General features: G+C 42.0%; 1 protein-coding gene across 1 annotated transcript in view; it reads right to left on the reverse strand.

The window, feature by feature from the left end:
* The window catches only part of ENOX1 (ecto-NOX disulfide-thiol exchanger 1), a 141,790-nt gene that overhangs the window by 7,844 nt on the left and 106,598 nt on the right, over positions 1-27,348 (reverse strand). The window contains exons 9-10 of the mRNA XM_075716990.1: positions 19,992-20,099; positions 15,279-15,335 (exon numbers count right to left, since the gene is read on the reverse strand). Coding sequence (XP_075573105.1) covers positions 15,279-15,335; positions 19,992-20,099 — 165 coding nt within the window. The remainder of the gene's footprint in view (positions 1-15,278; positions 15,336-19,991; positions 20,100-27,348) is intronic.

Genomic DNA, 27,348 nt, shown 5'->3' on the forward strand with positions numbered 1-27,348 from the left:
CGCCTGATAGCTCAAATGCATCATGGGTTCAAATGTTCCCTCGTGTTGTGAAGAGGAACAAGTTGCCATGTGTCAGCTAAGAAACTGTATGTACATTTGCATGACATACACACATATGTGTATCCTTAGCCCCTAGCAACAAGGGGCTCTGACAGACCTTAGGCCACAGTGAAGGAGGAGTGAGATGCATTGAGTCACCTGTGGTTTGCTGCAGTTGTAGTGGCCAGCTGAGGCATGCCTCCTGGCCAGAGATCTATGTGTAGTTGTGTGTGTGTAAGCTAGTCAGCCTTTGCTACCTTTTTAGTCAGTAGAAATGAAATAATTTTTTACTCACGTATTTTAGTTATTTACTTTAGGTTGAAATAAATTGGACCTCAGAGGTGCCTATTTTATATTCCTCATTGGCTGCAAAGGGAAACTTACAGCACAGCTTTAGACACCTACAGGTAGGAGGGAGTCTGCAGTTCAAGAGTTGCAGTGATCCCCTCTTAAAATAATGGTGTACCTGAGTGCTCTGGCAGCTGCATCACCTTGACACCAACACTCCTGTAGTGCCTTAATGCACAGGGCACATTATAGCAGCAGGAGTATGCTCTAAGTTGTCCAGTACTGTTGATTCCTCTCCTGGTAGAGCCAAAGGCTAATGCAAATACTCATCTACTGCTGGCCATAACACCCAAGAACAGTGAAAGAAAACCCAGGCAAGAAACAGAAATAAGAGAAGTATTCACATGAATTTGTCCATAAGGGCAGTAATGACAAAGGGGTTACAGATCAGAATAACAGACCCGGATGACAGATTTCATGATACTGCAGCAGAAAAGCAGAGTGGCATATGCCACCAGAGCTTGTATAGGTTAAGATGTAACTTTTGACTCCATCAGAGATAGAAAAACAGCCTAAAAATAACAATTCCTGAGAGGGGAAGGATTGAGCAGAGAGATGTGTATTTGAAATAACAGGCCCCGAACACAACACACTACCGGTTTCAGATGGGATTAGAAGTTTTGTCAAGCAGTGATGCAGAGAAAGAAACTATATTCCCATTGGGAGCAACGAACAGATGGATTCTCATTTAATGCCTAGATTTGAGCCTGTGCAGAACATTTTGTATGATTTATAGGACAGTGTAAATGGATGCTAAAGGAAGTCACATCAAGTCTTCCTTAACTGCATCTTGGTACAGAGGATAAAAGAGTAAAAAATTGGTTATGGGGGAGCCAGAGGAAACTAAGAGTGGCAAAGATAGCTACTCAGCAAATGACTGGCTTTAGAAGAAGGTTGCAGGTTCTTGGAGGTTTGAAAAGGAGTGGTTTCTGCCATCCAAAACTACCTGCCTCACAGAAGATGATAAATTAGACAACTCTGATGTGGTCAGCTGCCAATATAAGCTTGCACAGGCCATGAGGAAATCCAGGGTGTGCATGGTCACATAAAGGATTCAGTAACAATGCCACTAGGTATTAATAGTGATTTAAGAGAAATGGGCATAATTGTGTCCAAAAAATGAGTGAGAAATTCACCCAGAAACCAGGCTAATTATAGTGTAAGTGAAAACCTTAAGTATCTGACTACACACTGCAGATACAAATCTGGTACCTATGAAGCCTCTACAACAAATCCTCATGCAGTTAATTTGCACATTTTTAGAGGCACTACTTATGCCAACCCACAGAAACAAGACTTTTAAGAGTACAAAGGCGAATGAGGCAATAACTAATTGGAAACAAACAGGTCACCTCTCTGACATGAGAAAAAGCTACTGATCACCAGATGCCTGAGGAAAATTATTTAATATATACTACATTACAGTGTTTCCTTTCTTTCCTGGAGACCATCCTTTATTTGGCAAATTATATTTTCTGAGGCCCTAAGCAGTCTCCTTCAGCTGGTTTCATTATAAAAGGAATATTTTGCTACCATCTGTCAGTTACTGCATTAAAGGACAAGAACACAGCTGAGCATGTGCAAACCAGTATTTATCAGAAGTGAAATGACCTTGCAAGAACTAAATACAGTATGTGGAAAGCTTAATCCAGGTTAAATCACACCTGGAGATCATTAGGGACCTGGCCCTATTCATTATTCACAAATTATGTCAGGTATCAGAGAACATGGAGGCCCAATTTGATGACCGCTCCAGAGCTGCTCAGCATGAATGCAACCATTCTGTGTGATGCTCTCACCATTGCGAGCTTGGAGCCTTTCCCTGCAAATGACACTTTCATCCATCAGCAGATGATGAAAAGACATTAATTTCCCTTGTGGGCTTGACAAACCCTATGATTGTGCAGACACCCCTTGAGACCAGCATTTTGATCTGGTGCTCCTTGCTTTTGAACCAGAAACGGGAAGACAGAGAGAGAGTCTTTCTGGAAAACTTTCAGGAGAACTTGCTGGATAAAACAAAGAACAACAATTTTCTCACACAGACTACTCATTTCCATAGGCAGAACTCTGACACCACCCCTGACATGGAGCTGATGGCTGTGGAGAGTTGTACATGGCAGTTTTCACACATGGATGTATACCTTAGCCATGTCCTGGACATAAGGTGGGACAGAAGTTGGGTTTGTGTCATTCTCTCATGTACCTTGGCTTCTTTTGGAAGCAAATGCAGACCCATGGGCAAGTGGGTTGCTGCAAAAGGTACCTGGTCTCGCTGTCCACCATGGCCCACCACAGAGCAGCTGGGTCCCACACTGTAGACACAGCAAATAAGAGTGTGACTCCTGAGAGAGCAGCATTTACCAGAGAGAGACACAGAAGTCCTGAAGAGTAGAAGAGATGTGGTGACTTTCTACAGAGGATAGTCACAGGTACGGTAAGAACAAAAGGCTAGCTCTGCACTCCAGGGGACTAGCAGATCAGAAAGCCCCAAGGCTGTATGACTTGGGTCTTTCAGTCCTTCATTGGTTTCTTTTTTCCCCACTGGGAAAGCATGATATTAAATAAAAAGTTCTCAATTCAGACATCACTCATCCTCTGCAGGCCAGTCTGGCACCAGTGCAAAAAAGACAGAATATAAAATGTCTGCTCTTGCCTGGGGCTTCTCTCTTTATCAAAAATGGTTCTCTTTAGCCTAAATGTTCTGTGATCCTGAAAACATATGCTAGCCAGCATCCCTAAAAATGGGGGAAGTGAGGACTTGCCATTCCCATAAACGCTGACCAAGGCTTGAACAGTAGCTGCCTCACCCAGAAACGACTCCTGCCAGCATGCAGTTCCATATCACCCGTTGTTCAGGACTCTGCTTGAAAGGCAGAATATGGGATTTAATGAATGTGACATTGAAGACACCTGGCATGGGATCATGATGCAAATAACAAATATCCAAAGAGCTGAAATATTCCCTTCGCTACCTGGGTAATCCAAATATTTGATAATTACCTTAAAATCTAGGTGGAATGATGACTGCTTGCATATTGTCTTCAAAGACCTCATTCCCTTTGTTGTAGTATATGGGATTCTGCAGAACGGTGTGGTGAGGGGGTAACAATAACATTATGCCTTCTGAAAGACCCAGTAAAAAAAAAAAAATCCTACCAGACTCTGGAAGAGTTTGCAGGATATGTTGGCATTTGTACTATATGTGCAAATCCAATTGTCTGAGGCATTAAAACAGTAGCAGAAGAAGGAAAGACTAGATGTTGGACACAGCAGGCATATGGCAGAGCAACTGCTGAATGTTGTTAGATGTAAGGGATACACCACGCTTTCTCATCAGCCAGGGGATTTATGAGAGAAAACAAGTAGAAGTAGGAGGAGAAAAAACTATATATCTGAAACAGAACCAAAAATCTTGCAGGCTATTAACAGCAGGCCAGAGAGATGCTGTAAGCTTGAAAAGAAAAGGTCATTTTATGGTTATGACAGAAGAAAGAACCATGCACATATGATACCAAATATGCAGTCCTTATGCTCTTGAAAGGCATATGTGTACCTGCTCTGAGTCCACAGAACACAGATGTGCTTGCCCAAACTGCTTATTGACGGCCAGGCAGGTTTGATGATTCCACTGCAAACAGTAGAATCTGGGTAGAAACTGGCCTGTGACATGAAGACTGCACGTTTTTAATTTATCGTCATTTACCTGGGGATCTCTTGAAGTCTGGTATAGTTGTGTTTGCTTTGCTTGTCTTTCTTTAAAAGTACTTCAGACCCACAGCTGAAAATTTAATCTTGCTGTTTTAACTTGAATGGAGCCTAATTCAATTTCCAATCAAGTGAATGGAAGCCTTGCAATAGTTTCAATGCACATGAAGTCAGGCATCTTAGATTTATGGAGACATGCAAGGTTGAGGTACAGGACAACTTCTGACAGCTTAACGTGGTTGTCAGTTGAGAATGGGCTACTGTCCTTGTCTATGTTCTTATCCATGGTGAATACAAAATTATTCAATCCAAGTTGAGCTAAACTACAATTTTATTTAAATTTAACTTAAATCAAATTTCCTTGCAAGTGTGGCAATGTATGAGTACATTCACAGACAGTGATCGTGACTTAGATGATCACAGAATCGCAAAATCACTCAGGTGACCTTGGGAGGTCTCTAGTCCAACCTCCTGCTCAGAGCAGGATCAGCTGTGGGGTCAGAGCTCATGGATGTGCAACAATGGGTTTATCCAATGGCTGGATAAGCCTCAGCAGTTTCTCTGCAACATTCCAGTTCTGCGCCCTCATCAAGCAACATGTGGGATGTGTCATCAACAGATGGGTGCCTCCATCCCCTGCAGAAGGGATTTTCCAACCACCATCACTTGCTGCTTCCTCCTGATACTTGTGATTTTAATCTTATCTCCATGAGCTCAAAGACAGACAGAGGTAGATATCACAGATGGGGAAAGCCGATAACCTAATCAGAGAAAAGAGAGTCCCCTGACACAGCTCCTCCCAGGGCTGTCACAGGAGAGCATCAGTCCCAGCGCTTAAGTGTGACACCTGTCAAGACCAGTCAATGTAAATGCTCTCCAGATCATCTTACAGACTGAGGGGGACACTGCCTGCAGAATCATGGAATCACAGAATTGTTTAGGTTGGAAAAGACCTTTAAGATTATCCAGTCCAGCCATTAACCTAACACTACCAAGTCCACCACTAAACCAATTAAGGGTAGAGTAATAATTTCATGTTTCCTGGCTTGGTGGCTGGATTATTTTTAATGAAAGTAAAACTAGAACAGAATCATTAAGGTTAGAAAGGACCTCTAAGATCATCAGTCCAACCGTCAACCCAACACCACCATGCGTACTAAACCATGTCCCAAGTGCCACGTCTACCTGTTTTTTGAACACCTCCAGGGATGGTGACTCCACCACCTCTCTGGGCAGCCTGTTCCAATGCTTGACCACTCTTCCCATGAAGAAATTTTTCCTAATATCCAATCTAAACCTCCCCTGCTGCAACTTGAGCCCATTTCCTCTTGCCCTATCGCTAACTACATGGGAGAAGAGACCACCACCCACCTCACTACAGCCTCCTTTCAGGTAGCTGTAGAGAGTGATAAGGTCTCCCCTCAAACTCCTCTTCTCCAGGCTAAACAACCCCAGTTCCATCAGTCGCTCCTCATAAGACTTGCTCTCTAGACCCTTCACCCGCTTTGTTGCCACACTTATAGGGCTGTGGGACTTGTTATAGGATGTAGGTGAAGAGCATCTTGGGATTGTACAAGACTTAATTGAGGGTCCTTAGCAGGGAAGCAAAAGGTAGGAAAAGGGAGGGATCATGGTGGTTTGGGAAGGGTATAAAAGGGACTGGTTGCATGTAAACAGGTTGCTGGTCAGTACACTTGTCTGGCCATGCCATGCCCTGATCAGTGCATTATACTCATTAAAGTCAATTTCTAACTCTTTTCCTGGTTGAGGGACACTCTAGTCTGTGTGCATGGGGGTGTGTAAAGAGGTCCAAACACAGCAGCTGGAGTGGGACCCAGGGTCAGACAGCCATGTGTCTGGGGTGCCGCAGTTACAGACACCAGTGTGTGTGTATGCAGCTCTATCACTGGTGAGCATCAAGCCAGACCAGCTTATCCTTGAACAGGATAATAAGCTTGGGAACCACGTATTGAAGTGGTCATAGGTCTGGGAGGGATCCAGGACAGTCCAGAGAGACTGTGTGTGACCTACTGGAGGGACCAAGGGGTCCAAGCCAGCAACTGGGGACATCGTGGGGTCTGGGGAATGGCTAAAAGACCTGTTTGTGTGTGTGTGTGTGTATGTGTGAGGCAGGGGCCAGCTACAGGATAGACCAAAAGTCAAAGGCCAGCTACCAGAGGGATCCACATTGTATATATGTGTAAGTCTACATATGCATTTTGCACTAATGGATCTTCATCCTGATCAGCCAGAAAGGTGAGGCCATCAGTGCTGTTTGTGTTTATGAATGCTGAGTTTGTGTTGATCTGTGTGGCTGCCCATGTGTATATGTATGCATGTGATGCATGTGTTACATATGTGTGTTTGTGCACGTGCCCATGGGGAATTCGTACTCAGCCTTGCTGCAGGTTGGTCGCATGGAGCTATGACCACCTTGCCTCTGTCAGGCTGCAGGATTCAGCAACTCCCAACAGCAGCAATGCTTGGTTTGGGCCAAATGGCTCTATTTCTTCCTTTAATGGAGCTTGTTCCTCTTCATGGGCTGCTATGGCACTGTGCTGTGCTGTGATGTGTGGAAATTTGGTTGACTATCTGAACTCTGAAAGTAACTTAGAATTCTCCAGGAATATCATGTGTATTACACAGCTTTTCTTTCAGCATGTCCTTTCACAGTGACTGTTTCTGACTCTCTGCTGACGACTCCTCTAAAAATACTTTAATGACTAGAAAATTGCTCATAATCTTTGATTAATATAATTGTTTTGTTGCTGCAAATGAATTGATCTTGTGCTACTACTTCCTAGAAATATTATATTTTACATGGTCCTGGTTCCTCACAGCCTAAGAGCTGATTTCAGTAAAGTGGCTGACATTAAGTTAGGTGGTCTTGCTGACACACTGTCTATATGTAGAGAGGTTTCTTGGCCTTTTCTGTGTGCACTGGGATAACTAAGTTTACAGTAACAAGTTACAGTGTTGCATCATGTATAAAAAGAATAAGGCAAGGAATGAGGCATCCGACCATCTGCCCAAAACCAGAGCTCTCACAAGCAGCCTGCACTACTTTTAGAGCTAGCACCAGGTCACCAATACAGTAAAAATACCCTTGGTTTTTGTGTTTTTTTCCCAGGGTCTCAGAGGATCCTTCTCCCTCTATTATCTACCTAGTGATGCAGAAGTAGGTATTTGCCATATGCTACACTGCTGCTGAATGTAACAGTTTTTGCTTGTGACGGGTCTATCATTAGAAATGATACAGAGCAGGTGTCACCTTTTCATTCAGATCAACCCTAAACTTGATAACTTATTTTGTGCTATGCAAGAAACCCATGTTGGTTTTGTCAGCCACAACACATTGTAATTACTTTTAAAGTACACTAATGCAGAAATTTACTTTTAAAGTATACTAATATAGAATTTACCTGAACTGTAAACTTAAGAGTGCACTGGTATTAACAAATAAACAGTTGACACTGGGTTGAAAAATTATCTGGCATTAAAATTATAGGAACAACAATGAAGAAAAATTAGAACAGCGAATATAAGACCTTGCAAACGAAGCACTTCAAATACACCTCTGTGCATCTAAGATTATATCCTACATGATAGAAGTGTTTTCAGGAGTGAAGATTAATTGTATTATGGTGCTCTTGACATCCTATTTTTCCGATCCATTTGCCAGAGAGATGCTTTTAACTTTTTCATTACAAAGCTTTTACTATTATAACTTTCACCTGCTGAGTTTAGGCAACTAGCAATAATCTGAAAATGTTTTTCTCACTGAAACTATCTCTTTATATTGTTCTCATTGTATTTGAGTACATCTATTTTATGGGAATGTACATATGCAAAATACGGATGACTAATATGAAAGATACTTCATGCTTATTTTTAAAAGTATGATCAGGTTGCTTCATTTTCTAAAGCTGGATTTATGTGTAGGTTCCTGATGACTTAACATAGATGTTTTATGTGATGTGAAGGTGGTTGTTTTGCAAGGGAAAAGGTAATTGTCATTTTGCACACTTTGTGTTAGGGAATTGCAGCAAACCAATGGCTGGCTGAATGAAAGCATCACCTGCCCACCATCCCTGCTGAAGTCATTGTAGGAGGGGATACTTCATGTTTACTTGAGACTGAGAACTTGTGAAAGCCCTTTCAAATGATCTTTAACACAAATATTGTTCTAGCAATTCCATTCAGAATGATGCACTTCTAAAAAAAAGTTAGAGAAAGAAAAAAAGGCAATTAATTTCCTTTCTGGGATGTGCAGAATTGTTTCAAATATGTGTTTGTTGAAATAAAAGGAAGTAATGGCAGGGGGTGGGTAGGAACAACCTTAAATGTTTTATGAGAGCGAGTGGTTTTCAGCAAGGATTTATATTTGAAAGACATTGATTTTAGTTGTTTGAAAACCCAGGGCAACCCCCATATTAGCAGGAATCTCCACATCTGAATATATGAAAAGTACTTGAAACAAACATCTTGGAGCTCTCATTCCTTTGGATTGGATCTTGATTAGGATGATGAACTCTTCTTCCAAGAAGAGTATCTCCTGGGGATATTGAAGTTACTTTCTCACTTCTGTCACTTTTTGCTGTCTGTTCCTTGAAGGACTTTAGCAGTTTGAAGGGAGTGTGAATGTGGTGTACAACCCCCATGACTACAGTAGCAGGCTTGTGGCTGGAGCAGAGGTGGCCCGTCATCCTTCAGGTGGTTGCGGGGGAGCCTGAGCACTCTGACAAGCCAATCTGCCTTGTACACTGTGTGGGTTAAGCACACAGCTGCATATGTATAAGGCTGAATGTTATTCCTCACTAGAAAAATGGGATGACTCCTGTATATGTGTGCAGTATAAATACTCAGGGAAAATGCTTTGGGATGAAAGGCTTCACATAATGATCAGATATTATTAAAATGTCAGGTAGCTCTGGGCATTGAAGAACTGTCTCCCTGTGGAGCTCATAAGAAATTTAAAGTCAAAAAACTTTTGTGATTTGCTGAGTGGGTGGCTGAATGGGTTTTATCATTGTGTCTCAGAGTTCTCTCTTCTCCTCCCTCAGATGATGGGAATTCACTCCAATCAAAAGCCAGTTACAATGCCACTCTGACACTTTTAATTAGGGACAAGGAAAGTGGTGGGATTTCTTGCTGCACATTAACAAAAGGGTTACTGCTACAGCCCAGATCTGCTTCAGGTAGCACAGTCCGTGTCAGAATATACCTTGGTCTGCTGTAGCCATTTGCTCCCCATAGGGTTAGATAGTGGCTGAAACTGCAGAGACTGTGATTCAGCCAGCAGAGAGATCTGCACTGTGCTAATGAAACTCTATTGCTGTCCTCTAATGTGCCGAACAAGGGATGGGGTGGCAAAGGAGGGAACTCAGGGGGACTTGATCTATCAGTGTGTAAGAACTTCCGAAGGCTGAGCCCGCTCTTTGATAACGTGGTCCTAAACAGCCAGTTAAACTTCTGTTATTTTTCAGGCCTCACGGTATTGAATTCATGAGGTGGTCATTCCTCACGCCTGCCATGGTAAGTAGGAAAGCTGCTGATCTGCGAACGGTCATAGCTGCTTGAATTTACCATACTCCACATGCCTTAAATTGAAGGAAATTAGAAGAAAGGAGTGATGGAAGGGCCACAAATAAACACCTGCAATGGAAAAGGCAGGAAGTAGAAAGAGTCACAGACACTCCTCACCCCCTGGTTCTGGCCCCACCAGGACAGAAGAACCTGAATACACACAGTAAACAGGTCTCTGCAATTCCTGGGGATTTACGCCTTGCTCCAGTCCGGGTGCAGGGTTCTTGCACCTTCTTCTAACAACATAACACACCCATGATGAGAAACCAGACCCCACATCTCTCCTCAAGGGGCTATCCTCATCCTTGCACTGCACCATTACTGTTACTTGTTCTCTTCAGACAATTAACTGCATTTGTTAAAAGAATTAGTTGACTGACTACAATCTTGCAAAGGGGAGCAGTTACAACTGAGGGGCTGGAGAGTGCACACAGCTCATGTTCTTCTCGGGAAATGCAGCTTTGAACCTTCTCAGGTGGAGGAGAGAAGCAAACCCCAACTTCTGGCATCCCCTGCAAGGGATGTAACCCTTGAGCTCTTGGGTATGGGAAGCCTGCCAGCACCCTCTCCCCACCCTCAAATGCACCCAGCTGCCATCACCTCACTTTTTGCAGCACCCACGTGCTCCCATGCTCCAGAAATGCCTGCTGCAAGGCCGGAGGACCCCAGCCAAGCCGAGGCAGCTACTCCCTGACTCATGTCAGCTTGCTGAGGCTGAAGTTCACAGCTTATGAACCCCAGGAACCCAGGAAGCTCAGAGCTTCAGCACATTTCTTGACATGTGCAAGCCCTACTGTGGGGTTTTCTGGCCTATAACTTTAGGCCCGAATTGCTTTTATATTAGCCATTTAGAGCACATTTTTTATCACACGCTTATGTTGTTCTAAAAAGAGAGAGCCTTTTGAAGAGTAGGCTAGCCAGGGAATGGCTGTTGCACTCACAAGAAAGAGAAGTAAAAGCATCAGCAATCACTGGGGGATCTTCATCAATAGAGGTGACCAACTTTTGTCCCATAGTCCCAAACCACTGGAATGATTTGAGCAGCCCTTGCACTCTCCTAGCTCCTTCTCCTCTCCCTGTCTGTCTTGATGTGAGGCCATCACACAGCATGGAGGTACCCCATCCTATGGCAGGTGTGTACTACATGTACACTGACATGGGACATTCACAGCAGGTATCCTTGAGTGTTTCTATTAAAGGTTTGCATAGTGAAGTACAAGAACTGAACTCTGATAAGTTTGATGGAGTTGCAGACGCCTCCAAAAAAGGAAAGGTGTTAGCTTTTTAAATCTTTGCCTGGATTGTTGCAAAAATGAGCCTCATTTAAGAGCTGTCTTTACTTGTCTTTGGTAAAGATCATCAGTGATTAACCGTACTACGGGAAAAAAGAAGACTAGGGTGTAGTTAGGAATAACATCAGTAGCATAAAGTGAGCAATTTAGTAAAATGGTGGAAATATTTCACCCTGGGTACACTCCTCCTCAGAGTCAGGGATCATCTGGTAACTGCTTGAAAAGCAGATACAGCGGGGAAAAATTAAAGGAAGAATCAACATCAAATGTAAGATGCTTGGTTGAACTTGAGAAATGCTCTGATAACAGCTTCAAGCATTCAAATGGAAAAATGCATCCCTACCTAATATTATTGATTTCGTGTTTGAAGAAAACCCCACAGAATACTGTGTCCAAACTGCTGGAGATGCTAACTGGAGGCAGACGAATGACGTCAAAGTCATTACTTTGTTCAAACAATGAAACAATGAAACAGAACAAAAAGCTGGTAAAAAAACCCTTGTAAAATCAGTTTCGGTCTCTGAAATATATTTATTTTATTGTGCCTTGGTGATAATGAAGTAACCCTAAAATTCTTCTGGTTAAATCCTGGCTTTCTAACCTGATGGGAATTTAATTATTGACTTCAACAGAGTCAGGACTTTACCAGGCAATTTCCATCTGGGCATTCAGAATGCTTCTGCAACCATGACCCATCTCTTGCTTTGGTCTGAACTTAGAGGACTGATACTCTTGGCTACCATTTCATGGCACTTTTACAAAGGGTAGGAGTTATTCACAGGAGCTATCCTCCATCTAAGGACAGCAGAGAGCTGTCAAGGGAGAGTGCTGAACTCCTGGAAGAAGATCACTGAGTACTCCTAAAGTGAGGCTTGTGTAAAAAAAAAAAAATCTCCCTTTCTCCATTAACAATAGGGGGATACCATGGATGTTAAACTTCCCACCCCCAAAACAGGGATATATTCACCAAGGCTATATAACTGTATTTCCATGCAGTGCCCTATGTATGCTAAACTCAGCAGTGAGCAAAAGGAGATCTTTGATCAAAACACAGAATTAACCTATATACAAGAGGCTCCATAGAAAGTCACTGAACTTAAAGAAACAGTGGAAGAATGAATTGCCTTTATAGAGTTAGCCACACAACATGTGATTAGCATTTTCAGTTTGCAAAATGTTCTCTACTCAAGCACACCTCCCAAGCAAGAATTTTTTTCACATTGGGACTCCTTAGGTCCCAAGAGTCTGGGCACGTCCTGGAAGAGGATTATATCTGAATGTGAATTAAATATCATTATATGCAGCAATGAAGAGGATAATAAAAGGGGGGCATATTAGAAGCAAGAAGCAACCTTTTCCTAGCCGCAGGGCTGAAGGAAATGAATGCAGTACCTCTGGCAGTCCTGGGTGTTGAAGTCTCTGTTAACACCAGGCCAAGATCCCGGGCTGTATGTACCGCTTGAGCCTGACATTTGGCCTTTCCTGCCACAGAGTATAGCTGGGAAATGTCAACAGCCATAACAAATATTACTGCATGTACCTGGCAAGTCACTCATGAAACACCCTTATGACTGTTTACAGAGCCTTGTAGATGGTTTTGCTTTCTGGAAATAACAGATGTACTGGCAATACACTAAAACATCTAGTTTTTTCCCCCCAGATTTGTGTGTGAACTGCCATGGCAGGGAGGGTAACGTTGCAATTGCTCCAGCCTCTTAGTTAACTGTGCTCAATTATCCTGCAAAAACAAGAGGAAAAAAACCCCTCCATTTATAGGTTGGGCACATTTCAGGAGGGATCTTTTTCTTTTTCCAAATGTGTCCAGATCCTTGTTTCCCTTTCAGGATGGTCTCACATAATGGAAATGTAGAAGACACACCAGGATAGGTCTAAGTACATATTTTCATCTGTATCTGCTTTTGCTAAGAAAAATATTTCCAGGTTTTATTTTAAGAAACAATATTTTCTAATGTAAAATATGATGCAGACCGGTGCCATCAGCAGAAAGCCTGAGGACTGCAGAAAATAATCTTTTAAAGATTACAGTATGGGCTTTCTTGATGTGTGTGCAGTGTGCCTAAAGTTTCTACTGTCCTTTCTAGGAGCCCGATTTTCTGCAGAGTAAGTAATCTAAATATGCCATAGTGTGAAGATTAGATTGTGTGTTCAGTGTATAGACATACATTGCCATTTTTCCTTACCGACACCTCCCACTATTGCTGTGCATGTAAAGGTATTTCATTCGCTGAATTCAACCTATCAACCGTAGCAAATATGTCCTAATCCCATTATATGCATCACAGTTCACTAACAACCACGCAGGAGCCACCAAGCCTTTTTCTCTTTGATCGTCCAGATTTGCACACCGGCCAAGGGCAAGAACCATGAAGTCTGCTGAGAATAGACATGGAGAGACAACCTGCAAGGCACAACACCTGAGCACTACATACTTGATATAAATGACAATTGTTTAAAAGGTACCTCAGCTTCCATTTTACAAAGTTCATTACTGTAGCAAATGCTTTAACATCCATTCTTTCCCTCTATTTCTCTATTTCCATTTGTGCTGCTCTGCCTTCTCTGATTTCATGGTGGCATTAAAATTGTTGAATACATGGTTGCAACTGTGACTTAATAATTGCACCTGTCTGGTTTCCCTCTTCACCATTAATTTAGGTATTGACTTCTTTTCTTAGGAGTCTAATATTGCTATGAGACCATGATGGGAAGAGCTCATGGCAAAGAGGGGCAGAAAATAGAGTTTCTATCCTATGGAAAATTCAGGCATTTAAACATTTCCTGCAATTACAAACTGGAACAAAACATTAAATTTTGAAAAATGTACCATTAACCAAAGATTCTGAAATATTTTGTTTTAGATATCTGGGAATGATGTACTGAAACACTCTCTTTACACAATTGAAACGTTTCATTTTAATGCTATTTCAACCTTCATATTGTATAAAAATAAAACTTTCAGACTCTTCAGTTTTATCCAGTTACATATAAGCAGAATGCTAAAAGCTGAAGCATTTATGTATTTTTCCTTTAAAACATTTAAATCTTGCAAAACATTATTTCATCCACATTTTTGGAGAGGAAGCAAGTTCCTTTAGAAAGTTTAGAAGTCTTACATTTCTAAATTGCTTTAGGCAACATGCATCCAGCTGTTGTACAAAGACAAGTTTTTAGGTAGCAAATGTGGGCATTTCAAGATCATGAGTGGATTAATGTCTTTATTTTGGTTTGCAAACAGAATCTTTCAAAGGGGCAAAGAGACACTGTGCAGACAGACTGCAATTGCAGATTTGTTGGAGCTATCAGACAATATTGAATGTCTCCTGTCCAAATGCAGAGAGCTATGAAGCTCTATCGACTTCACTGCGGAAACAGACCACAATGAACGAGATTCAGGAAAGGATTAAAGAAGAGAGGACAGCATTTCCTTATCACAAAGCAGTTTACAATATTTGAGCCTTCCATTCAGGTTTAAAATAAAACTGCTTTCCTGGCTGTGCCATTAGACAACACTAAAACAGATGTTAAAATATATTAGTGTTCAGACTGTTGCTAGTTCTCTTGGCTAGGAGGAGGAGATCATATATAATCAGTTTTAATTTTCATATGTTTATGACAAAGCGCAAAGCTGCACGGTTTGGATGACAAACATAGCAGGAAAGTTTTCCTTTTTACTCTCTCCCCTTATCCAAATTGCTGTTTTGACTGCAGTCATTAAGGGAATAACAGAAGCATTTTTTTGGCAGCAGGTTTTAAAAACCATGACCTTAACAAGTCCTTTAGCGATTATGGACAAAATAATGACTCAATGAATTAATGTAGTCCTCTTGTGCAAATTAACTGTTTTCAAATACTTGTATATGAATCACTTCACTCAGAACTGAAATATGGCCAGACTTGCTCAGCTGCAAGGTGGCAGCCACAGAAACAAATGGTACAACTTTGTAGCTTGAGTAATCCTGGACAGGACACTAAGGCAAAGCATTTCTCTTGCAGTCGTTTCCATGGTATCTTTAACACCCACATACAGCAAGTAGGACATTGGTTGTTAAAGTCTCATCCAAATAAATCCTACAAAGTAAATTGCATGGAACCCAATTTATCTACCTCGAAATGAAGTTTGCTGGGATTTGAACCCATGGCTTCAGGAAAAAAGTCAGGCGCTTCAAACCTGATGTGCAAATCATTCAGCCATTCTATCAGCTTTAAGACATAAATAGCAAATTTGAGACTATACACATGCATACATATATACATCTAAATCTATACATAGATAGCTGTACCTACATTTGCCTGAGATTCATCATGCCCATTGATTTCTGCTAATTCCTTGGCGCTTTTTAACTGCAAAGAGTAAACAAAAAACAAAACAGAATAAAACAAGCACATTACTTGAGTATTTCACACAGTTATCTTTGATTTATTTGAAGGAGCATATTATAAAGCTTCCAATGAGAAAAACAGATGGAGCATATAATTCTAATGAGTTTTTGCTCAAACCATTTTGAAACCAACATACTTAAGGCTTGATAGGTTGGCAAAAAAAAAAAAAAAAGGAAAATAATAAGACTGGGTCATTATTTTTAAAATAAGATTAGAAAGTAGTTTCAAGGCATAAAAAGTGTACAGAATTGGTTCTCAAGAATAATAAACGATTTCATTTCCCATTCTTGTTGCTATTAATTTAAACTTTACAATATTTGTAAGTTGCCACTAGCTAAACAGTGTTTTGCTAATGATTACTTTTGAATGATATATTTTGAGCTAAGATGCCAAAGTGCTACTGTACATTTCCTTCCTGAGGAAGCATCTAAATAACTGACATGGCTCATGGGTATGACAGAAAAGGAGATGAAGAGAAGAATGGCTCTTTTATTTAACCAGTGGCAAGAGGACCTGAGGAAACACTGCCAATTCCAAATATATGATCTGAACAAAAACTTTTTTTTTCTCCTGAGTTAGCTTTTTGGGGAAAATCCAGGATTACATTGGGGATTGTAAAAATAATTCCCAAGAGATTTAAGGAATGTCCTAGCTCATATCTCAAGCCACAGTGAAATATGCAGTTGTTCATCCTGTGATTGAGCAAACACAGAAAGGAGGAGACACTGCAGCTCTCCTGATCCTATAAGCCACGGAGGTTTGTATACTTAAATGAAGTGCTCAGAACCACTCACTCTTTAGGTAAATCTCTGAAGAGTCATGCTTTTATTCTAACTTAATTCAGAGCAGATATCTGGGGTGGGGGGAGATAGGCAACAATAAACAGAATTTTCCTCTGCATTCCTTGTTTTTTGCCAAAGAAACTGGGGTTGATGTAAGTGTTGATGATATAGCTGTGATCCTGAATGACAACAGTCCTAAAATCCAGGTGAAATGGAACACTATTATGTTTCGATTATGTGTCTGACTCAGAAGCGTTGGCGGACTACCACCCTAGGGTGGCTAGGTTACCTCCATCATCTTTTTGCTGTGCAGCAGCAATAGCTAAACTGCATGTGATTCAGTTCCTGGCTTCTCACAGTTTCCAATCTGACAATTAAGGTGAGCAGGCCATGGTCTCTGCATACCTTATTATGCAGGCCTGTAAACTACACCAGTTCAGGAACTGCTGCTCAAACCACTACACTGGTCCTGATAGAGAGGAAAGGGGGCAGCAATCCCTGATAAAGCAGTACAAAGGATAGCTGGGGACTGCAAACTCATCAGGTGTTCTGGTTCAATTCGCTGATGCTCATCTTTCAATACCCTCGAAAAGTCTGCAATTTATACTGACAGCAGGGTGATGCATTTCCAATGAATGCCACATGTTTTCCCTGCACTGAAAAAATATTGTGAAACCACCTCACTGTGAGGATGGCTGGTAGGAACGAGCCGAGAGGGCTACTTGCAGCCAAGAACCAAAGTAGGTATTTCTGCATTGCGGTGTGACTGAAAGAGACATTTCCTGATTCTGCCAATTCTTCATTATAGAAATTCACCTCATGTGAGCAGTCCTGTTGAGTTCAGCTGAATTACTCATCTGAATATGAGGTCAGGAGAGCATGCTCCTGGTATGTAAAACTGCTCTGCACGCTAATGCCATGTCCTGAGTGCTCAGGGAGTGCTGTTCGTTACTTACCTTTCGCCTTTCCTTTTCCAAGCTGATAAAGTGCTGTCACCCCTTAGTGACTGCTGGCTTCTTGGGCAATGCGCCGCATGCGTTCTGCTGGTGACATACCACTCCCCCATCAGCCACATACACATCTGATGGGAGAGTGGGCTCAGCCTCTAGCCTACGTTGGTCTGGCAGACTTTCACCTCACCATGGTTTCCCACCATCACCACCCTGGCACTGCTCCACCAGTTAATCTAACTCTAATGCAGACAGGATGCTTGAGCCTTTCTATCTCTTTTATTGCCTGCCATGCTCAGAAAAGGATGCCAGAGCTCAGGCAAGAAGGTGCTATCATCCACATCTGCACTAGGACCACTGCAGTAGGAGGTAGAGGTGAACCGGTGGAGATAATGGTGGAAAACTTGTGGGTAGAGAATGTGCAGCTGCGTTCCCACAGGCTAAAGGGGTAAAGTCCCTTTTTTTCCAATATTGTTTTTTTTCTAAACGAAAATTTAAATTATATTCTTCTCTCAGATCCTAAATAGTGAAATGTTGGAATAAGAACCTCAGAAAAACATACAATATTGGAAAAACAGGACTTGCCTTACCCCCTAGGCAGGGTCCATCGCAGGTCGGTGGTGAACGTGATGTTACCAGCAGAGAGCATGCTGAGGCAACACACTGAACTAGTGCCAGTAACAACCAAGGGCCTACCTGAAAGGAAAGGAGAAGGGTTGAGGAGTTAGAAGTCTCTGATGCATCTAATGCTACGGTGGGGTAGGTCTGACACAAACCAGCGGGCCTGAATCCCTCTGGCAAACAAGAGCTGGCGGCCACAGGCCAGATCTGATCCAGAAGCCTTTTGGCTACAGTAATGCAACATGGTGCACGAGCAAACGGGACCTCTCCCAGCAGGACGTCCTAGCCTGGATGCAGCCAAGTTAGCGCAACTGGATCAACGCGAGATGCTGCTGAGCCAGCAGACGTGCTCAGACACAGCTGCACCTCTCCACACAAGCATGCCTGTGGTGAGGCAGGGTAGGATTCCTCTGCCAGCTTGAGATGAAAAGGCAGATTTTAGCAAATGTATCACAAAAACGAGTCATAAAATCGAGGCAGGAGCCCGGTGCTATTTATTTTTTAAAGAAATGTTCATATTTACTTGACTCCGCCAGATGATTTTCAATACCCGTTGTGGATAAAACACACAGATGAGCTGTGGTTCTTGTAAAGGAAAGCTGTGAGCCTTGGCAAGTGGGGGTCATTACTGCTAGGGATTCTGCTGTTCTGGAAAGTTTTGGAACTGGTTCAGGGTTGTTGGAGAAGCACACTGGCTGCGTAGTGCTCCTTAGGAATTATGGCTACTTACAGTCTTGGCCTTTCTTCCAGCTACTGTTTCGTCTGTCTGCCTAGCATGAGTGCACATTTGATTTGCAATTAGTAGGAGTCTGCAGAGATTCGAAAGTCTACTCTGGTGGACCCTACTGGGGCCCAGTATTGTAAGATCTTCTGATACATTTTTGCAGCATTTGATTGCTACTAAGATATAAAATAACTTAATGAAATTTCTTTCTTTTTTTTTAAAAAGTATTTTATAACATTATACCTTGAATCCCATGTAAAAAATGTAAATGAGATGCAATTAACTCAAGAGATCTGGTGGAATCTGTGTTTATAGAGATTCTGTTCTCCCTCATGATGTTTTGTGTAACGCAGTCTTGCATCAGCTCTCATTTAGAAGGTTGTCTTTGTAACCACAAGTGCTAAGAACATGTATCTGAACATAAAAACTTTATTTTTTCCAGAATGTAAATTATTAGTTTCTAGAATATATTTGTCACTAGATATGTTCAAAGGCAAATGTTAGATGTGGAACACTGTCACAGCTTTCATAATGAGCATTAAAAAAATCTGAAAGAAGCATAATTTACTTTTTCCAATATGTACATTAAACGTATCAATCTGTCTGCAGACATATTCAGACATACATGCTGAAAAATCTTGAACATAAGAATCATCAGCATTTTTAATCTCTGCCATCTAAGCAATTCAGATCCCACAGTCTTTAAACTGCAAATACGTAACCCAGTCACTAAATATTTTAGCTCATAGTTTATACAGAAAGGATTAAAATAAAGTCTCAAAGCAGAGACTGTGCCTGTGCAGCATAGGTGGGGATTTGTGATTTCAGTGTGTCCAAGCCACGTGGTCACAGACAACATGTATTTGTGCACACTGTGCTCGCACACAACGCACTGTTTCATCTCCAGATTTACAGATTTAGCACCAGATTTTCTTTTTGCTGTGTAACTATCCATCTTACCATGCTTATAAAACAATAATATCAAATATACTGTCATAGAAGACCTTAGTATCAAAGAAGGTGTGATAATCAGATTTACAGAGGTTTGCTTCTCACTGCTTAAATAAGTGCATTGATAACTACTTTTTTTATGCCATTATGATAAAGTTTTTTGTATATTCGTATCTGCATGAATGACACAGGTGATGCTAAGCTCTTTTTTTTTTTCAATACTAGTCGTAAAAGAAAGAGCTGTTTTGTTTCAGGTATATTTAACTCTTCCAACATTTCTTTTTAATTCAGAGTGAAAACACTGATATCTATGTGGAAAACCATAAGAGGAAACGTTACTCAAGACATGAAATTCAATATTGGATAGTATAAAATAAGGGTCCCTTTTGACTCTGTTTTCTCAAACTCTGTTAGCCTCAGCTGTGTTCACAAATGCTAATCAGAGCAGACACACAGGCCACATAAGGTTATGTCTTGCTCACAGCATATTCTGTGGTCAGACTCCTATAGATTCTGGAGGTGAGGCCATGCGCCCTCCATCCCCTTAGCATGCCTAAGCCAGCATTTTTCTCCCGTCAGAAACACTCACCTGTTCCTGCAGGACTTTAAGCATCGCTTGTGTATGTGTTTGCTCTTCCTTGGCTTGCTCCAGTTCGGATTTTTTGTTATTTAATTCTTCCTGTATGCTCAGCAATTGCTGCACAAACAAAAGAAGTTTCTAGTTATCATCGTCTGGATCCAAAGCAGTTTTAAATCCTCAGTTTGACAAATCCTCATTTCAAACAATGCTTTGCAGTCTGCTCCTACATTTATTATTGTTGCACAATCTGCTGTGTCTAAATGGACCAGAGGTAAATTATTTTCATCTGCATCTCCTTCTGCAGCAGTGCTCCACGAGTAATGCATCAGTTAATGTGTGTTAAGCTATTTGTTACATTAAAGTGGAAACTCCTGGTACAGTATATCACCCACAGAGCAACTGTCACATTCATCTGAACCAAAATCTTATTTGTAGAAGTATATGCGGTGGTTTTAATAATACTAGGGTAAACACTATGGTACATAAATAATTTAAAAGCACAGCCCTTTAATATAATTAGTCATTGGCCCACAGCCATTTTCATTCTATGCAAAGCAATATTCTGGAAAGCTTTCACACTGAGTTGCCAAGAAGACAAAAGCTTTCCTTTTTTTCCCTTGTGCTGTGATATTTTATTAGATCAGGAAGACTGATGCCCTACAATCAGTATATCAGCCAGGAAGACTGCTGATCTGAACTGTCAAAACAAAAAGCTATGACCAAACCCTATTTTTATGAAGAGAATTCTGGGATGCAGGGACATCTTTAAAAGCCCACGTCCCCTGGTCTTGGCTAGCTTTAGGTTGTGCATAGATTTATTATGACTGTCAAGAGCAGGTCAGTAGATTCAGTTAATTCTGAAATAATTATATATCTTTGTATTGATGTGATGGATGTTAGACACTGCTGAAGTGCAAGAGGAGACAAACATGAGATTAAAAAGGAGTTTATGGTACTTTTCCATAGTGATTAAGAAAGGAAACTGCGATTCACTGGGGCAACATATTGCTTGCAAGCACACTCCTTTTCAAGGACTACTTGAACGAGGAATTGTTTTACAAGCTTGTGTTATTGATCTAATCATGTATCTAAGCATCTGAAGCTTAGTTTATGCTTGTGCTTAGGACTGGTAACTCTGGCTCAAACCAGTGTTGCAGGTGTTCAGCATCTTGGTAAGTTACAGATAGCGAACCTAGAAATAGTCCCTGGCCTTGTTCCACTGCAATGGAAGTCCCAGGCATTAAAGGACTTGGTGCCAGTATTGTTTTCAGAGCTGCTTGGAAACAGATGACATTTCAGGAACTGATGGAGTTATTGGTAGTGTATTTCTGTTGCAAGTGAACATCAGTATGATGGATTAATTCAGCCACTGAAGTAAAAATACATGTGGGTATATGCCTGATTATATCTCACACATTCTGCAGTCCAGCTGGGTTAGCTTTTTGATGGATCTCGCTGCCCAGACTGCTCCCTGGGAGCCTTCAAGAGACATTCAGGTATGTGTATGCACTCTACCACAGCACAAGAGCATTTCAAACCTCAAGATTTTGCATGAAATAACAAGGTCTGTTCCACTGAGGCACTTGCCCAACCTACTTTTGTGTGGGAAGCTCTACTTTGGCATTTCCTGACCAGGGATGGATTGCCACCTCAGGCCTGTGTTCACCTTGCCTGTTGGGTACGACTCCCTGCATTTTCAGAAGATACAGTGAATTGTTGTATACTGTCATATGTCACACGCTGATACTGATGCAAGTCCTTAGCACAGTTATAGTTTTCCAGACATTTCATAACTTTTTAGCCCAGAAGGGACTATTTGGTCACCTCATGTAACCTCCTGTTATTACAGACCATTAAGCTTCACCCAGGGTAGCTCTAGCTGATGTCTGCAATGTAGAAGGAAGGGACTCCCATCCTCTGAAGGGAAGCAGAGCATACAAGACACCAGAAAGATAGCATAAGCCCTTTCAAGGGTCACTAGCCAAGACACCTGAGGTTTGGTAAGCAGATGTGTCACCTAACAGGGGCTGGTGAAATGTCCTCTCCTTCCCACCTGCAACCTGTTTGACCTTACATACCTGAACATGGCAAGGGCTGTTAAGAGAAAGGAGTCTTTGCCCCCCATCTCAGAGTCTTCTCTGAGCAGTTATGTCTCACCAGGGTGGCCAGCCTCTGATGATTTAAAGGGAGGAGCTAAAATAAATGAAATGATCCTCACACAAATCCAGGAATGCATCTAGCCAATTACGTGCTGGGGGAGGGAAGCCCTTCTTTTTGTCTCTAGGCAATCAGCTGAAACCTTGAAGCATGGGATTTGGCTGTCGTCTTTGTCTCAGTGTGGTGCTACAAGCACTGGGGAGTCTGAGGAGGACCTCACAAGAGATCTTGTTTGCTCCACAGCCTCTGAAGGAAGTGAATAGCCATGCATATCCAAGGAGAGCATCACCACCATCCAGACTGCACCTTCATCCTGGTTCAGAGATTTTACTCCAGCTTCTGGGGGAAGCCTTAGAGCCCATACTTCTGAACAATATAAACTCCCATCTGGATGATCCCCAGTGAGTTTTCAGTCCATCTCTGCCCCTGGAAAACCTTTTCACTACTGAATAAATGTTACAAATGGGAAACCAAGTTTCACTTATGGGTTGAACTTGTTACACTTCTGCCAGAACGGAAATCTCCTTCCCCATCCTACCCACCCCCTCCCCATGGCTCTTCCATGGCCAAGTTTTACATACTGCAGATCAGCTCACAAACTTCCACTGTTTTATTTTCACATCTCCCACTGCGATCTCCCACTGTGATTTAGTCTAATTATATCCCTCTTCCTTTGATCCTGAATTTTTCTGTTTTGTGTTTGAGGCAATTTTTCCAAAACTGTCCGAGCATGGGAGGAAGTGGTGTGGAAGACACTCTCTGAGAGCATGAGAGAGATAGATGCTCCCTGCTCTGCATCTTTGTAGTTGGCTCTGCACCAGCCAGGAACAGGAATCCCAGGAAAACATCCAACATGCTCAGTTTCCCCAGGGTAAGAGAGTGTGCATTCTGGTTGCAGTATTTGCTGCAAAGCACTTGATATGAGATAAAACCTTCCAGCGGTCTTAATGGTTAAACTGTCATCTACTGTAGGCTTACTGTGTGTGCATAGGTTCATATTTTCAAAGACAGCAAATGGGTCTTATTTTCACGGGGGCGGAAAACCCAGTATCTGTAACTAAGGTACCATATTTCCAGTCACATGTAAGGTTTTACATTCACAGAACTGGGACCTTCCCATTCAACCCCCAAAGATGTCAGAATTGTTTAAAACTTGTAGCCATCCCCTGGGGGTTTAACCTGCTTTCTTTTTTTCTCCCTCATATTTATCTCTAAAAGCTGCAGAACCTGCTCATTTTTGCATGGGTCAGATTCTGAGATTTCTTTTTCCTGAGTGCTTAATGCTGCCACCAGGAAGTTGTAACAAGGAGTTATACCTGCCAAACAGGATCTTTTCCCCTTCTAGTCTCATTTTGGAAAATGAAGAAATAGCTTTGACTGAAAAAAATATCAGCCTAAGACAGATGAACAGCCTGAAAAATTTCAGCACAAACACGTGATGTTTGGCAAAATTAGAAGCAAATGGGAAGAGGATCTTATACTGGCAGGAATGAGGCAAGTTTCATAACAGGGACTGCTGTCATGCCTGCTTATTAACAGACAGCCTCTCCATAAAGATCGTAATGAATGATGCCAAGATGACGGTATTTAATTATTCAAAATTATTTTGTTTTTCACATAAATGTGCTTATTAAAATTGGATCCTATAGATATTTCTTCTGCCCTTCAGATTGCTTGCAAGTATACACCACAATCAATAAAAATAAAAAATTGTTCTTGGTTTTAATGTTTGTGCTGTCTGATACTGTTCCACCTACTTTGCCATCTCATCCAGTATTTCTGCCAGAGCTTCCCCCTATGCCCACCTACCCACGCAGCATTTGCTACACTGCTTTCTGCCTGTTATATTCTGCTGGCTTGTCTCACAGCTACTACCAGCACAGCTATCAGTGTCCCTTCCTTCAATCTTGTCTCACTTCTCTGGCCATTTCCTTTAAGCCCTGATGCCCCCAACTTTGTGGTACAGCCATGGCATTCAGACAGCAGTTCCCCAGTTTCCTCAGGCCAAGGAGTGACTTCTTGGTTACACAGCCAGGAAATAGCTGGCTCATTCTTCTGTTGTCTTCTAGTGGTCCTCAGTGTGCAATTCTTTGGGTCTCTGAGGGTCCCCTGCAAGTTATGCAAGGGTCCTTTCCCTAAGCCAAAATCCCAATGTCACGAAGCAGAAAAGCATCTCACGGTGCCCATTGCAGCTCTGAGAATCCTGGAGCACCTGCACAGCCTAGAGCTCCACCAGCACCAGTCTGGAAGCTCAGCTGGTCTACGTGCAACCAAAACCATTTGTCCCCATGGCTGCTACGTTGACCCTGGCACCCTAAGAGATGAAGCCGTGTAGTAGGTCCAGATCAGACTGGTAGACATCACTGATATCCTCTTACTGGCATTTCCATAGAGAAGAAAGGAAAGGAGAAAGGATTAACCTAGAGGCTGTCTCTCCAGAGATCAATCAGTGCATTTTAGACAAAAAAATGCAAGATAGATTGCTTGCTTCCAGTGGCAGCTCTGGAGCTGCTCTGTATAGAAATTGTAAGTATCACTCTTCAGTTTTAAGCTTCCTTCATTCATGTGGACCAAATCCTCCCTGTACATAAGCAGGTAGCTAATTTCTTTATATTGGGGTGGGGGGGGTGGGGTGGAAGGGTGTGTGTGTATTATTTTGGGTTTTTTTCACACATTCCCCCCTCCAATGATGAATCTCTGTCAGAGACAGTTCAGTACTGCCCATATTGCGTAGATCTCAAAAGTGCAGATAGAAAATTACCACATTAAACCAATCTTCATAGCTTCTGAAACATTAAATATAGATGGCATTATTGAAGCCAGCTGAATTACTCAGACTGTGTACAATGCAGTGCCAGAGTGGCCAAGAATGCTAACAACCAAACAACACACAGTGCCTTGAAATATATGAGAAGCCCTAAAGGGAAAGTAATAGCTTCTTGTTGTGTACCACTGTGCAGCTATGAAATACTCCTTCTTTTTCCTCTCTTCCTCGCTGCCCACAGTTCTTCATTTCTTCCCAAAAGGCAGCGTTACATGTGCACATTTAAATATAAATTATGGACATATCTAGAAGTGTGGTCACACACTGAGCTTAGCAGGACAGAGAAGGGTCTCAGAAGGGAAGCATGGTTTCCAGCATGAAACCATCAACTTAGCATGCTAAGAAAAGGGAGGCAGATCAGAAAAGACCACAGGGCCTGAGGCTGTACTTAAGATACTGTAAGGCTGACAGAATAATGAAAAAGGAAAACCAGCATTTGCCACAAGTTCAGCAGTTATACTGCAGGAATAGTCCTGACCCTGCTATTTTGCTTATGTTTTTCTCTACAGCGGCTTGAAACAAAGTATGAAAAGGTTACAAAGACCTTAAAAAAGGGAAGTAAAGAAGAGCAGACAAAAGAACACCTCTGAGGTGGCAGTGCTGTTACTTTGATCACAGGTTGTGCAGGCAGTTTCAGCAAACCCAGCCTGTTCAGCCATGGGAAGGAGGCACAGACTCTCTCTCCCATTTCTGGAGTAGCTGCAGTGTGTCCAGAAAAGATCTGTGGCAAACTCTTCTGAAATGAGTATATCAGTCAAAGAGGGATGGTCTTACACAGCCTAACTGAGCCAACTCGGTTGAATGGCCATCTTAGACACCTAGTGAACTCAGGCAAACTGAATTCTCCTACCCATATAATGTTTGGGGGCAGCAGGTTACTCTCCACTTACTACCTATAGGGAATGTATCCCTATACAGGAGAAATGGGGAGATCTGATTCACTAGGTGCCTAAAATGAAGGAAAAACTTATGTGCCTCAAACAGGCAGGCTGTATCCCAACCAAGGCTACCTTTTTCAGTCCCAATGACACCAAGGCTTGCACACTAAACAGTAACCCCAGGAAGCAGTTCTCACTTGTGTAAAAGTGCAGCCCTTTCCCCTAAACTACACTAGAATCAGAGGTCTAAAAACTATGAAAACACAGGCATTGAAAGGACTGCAGAGTTCACCTAAAAATTAAAACACTCACTTATGCTAGCAATTTCTGAGGTTTTATTCTTTTTTCCCCAAATAAAACCTTGCTGTATCTTTTCTAACTTTATTTTACAGAAAGAAAAAGAAGTTAGAGTTTGCCAAATGGAAAAGGACAAAAATCAGCAAGGAAAATAAGTGTTTCAAAATTTTTAGAAGCTGTTCATAAATACAGAGGGGAAGGATGGTAAATATTTCTTTTCAGAATCCTCCTTAGGTAGATGGAAAAGAAATAATGAATCAAAATGAAATCTCAGGTACACAGCCAATTGCAAAATAAAAATACAAATCCCTCTGCCAGTACTTCCACGGACCGTCTGGAAGAGTGGTTTTCTCTTTTTGTAAGACAGACGAGATTTCGTATCACAAATGGCCAGCACATGGCAGGCTTGAATAATGAGAAAGTGACTTCCCAGCTGAGCAAATATGCATTAGTAACAAGACGCTGATGAGGCCAGACAAATCACCAAGGAAACAGGAAAATGTGAAAGACAAGTCAAAGAAGCTTTAGAAATGAGCCCTCAAGGAAGTTAGCCATGTTGCAGCAGTAAGGGCAGCGTATATGCCATCCTTATGTATGACAAGGTATTATTAAGAGTACGATTGTGGATTTTTTTAAGGGAGTAAAAGGAAACACAGTGTAATAGCACAATGTTTCTCATCCCTCCCACCTCTCAGGGACCGCCTGTGTCATAGGAACTACGTGGATGGCGTTATTTGGATGCATCATGGGGTTTGCAATGACGAAAGAGTCCAAGCTCTGACCCCCCTGCCCTGGGCTGGTGAAGAGCTGCACATAGATCAACAGCCCAGCTCCTGCTTGTTGGGCATCCACCTGCAAAGTGAGTTTTCCTGTCTCTCTGGCTAGAGGCAAAGACCATGCTGAACATGTCAGCTCCACAGGTTAACCACCTCAGAGGGGGGCAGGGAGCCGGACACACACCTGATGGGTGGGCATGTATGGTGGCACTACTGAAGAACTCTGTCCAGCTGCTTCCTTAGGAAGATGTTTGCCGTGCTCCCCTCCCCTTGCTGTTAGATTGATTACAGAGGTCCTACAGCTTTACAGCACTCAGAGTAGAAGTAGGCAGGACTGAACGCGAGAAATATGCCTAATGAGAAAACAGACAGATGGACACAGACACACTGAAACTGCCTAAAGGGAGGTTACAGAGAAGATGAGTCAGGCTTTT

The sequence above is a fragment of the Pelecanus crispus genome, chromosome 1 (genome assembly GCF_030463565.1).
Source record: "Pelecanus crispus isolate bPelCri1 chromosome 1, bPelCri1.pri, whole genome shotgun sequence".
NCBI lineage: Eukaryota > Metazoa > Chordata > Aves > Pelecaniformes > Pelecanidae > Pelecanus > Pelecanus crispus.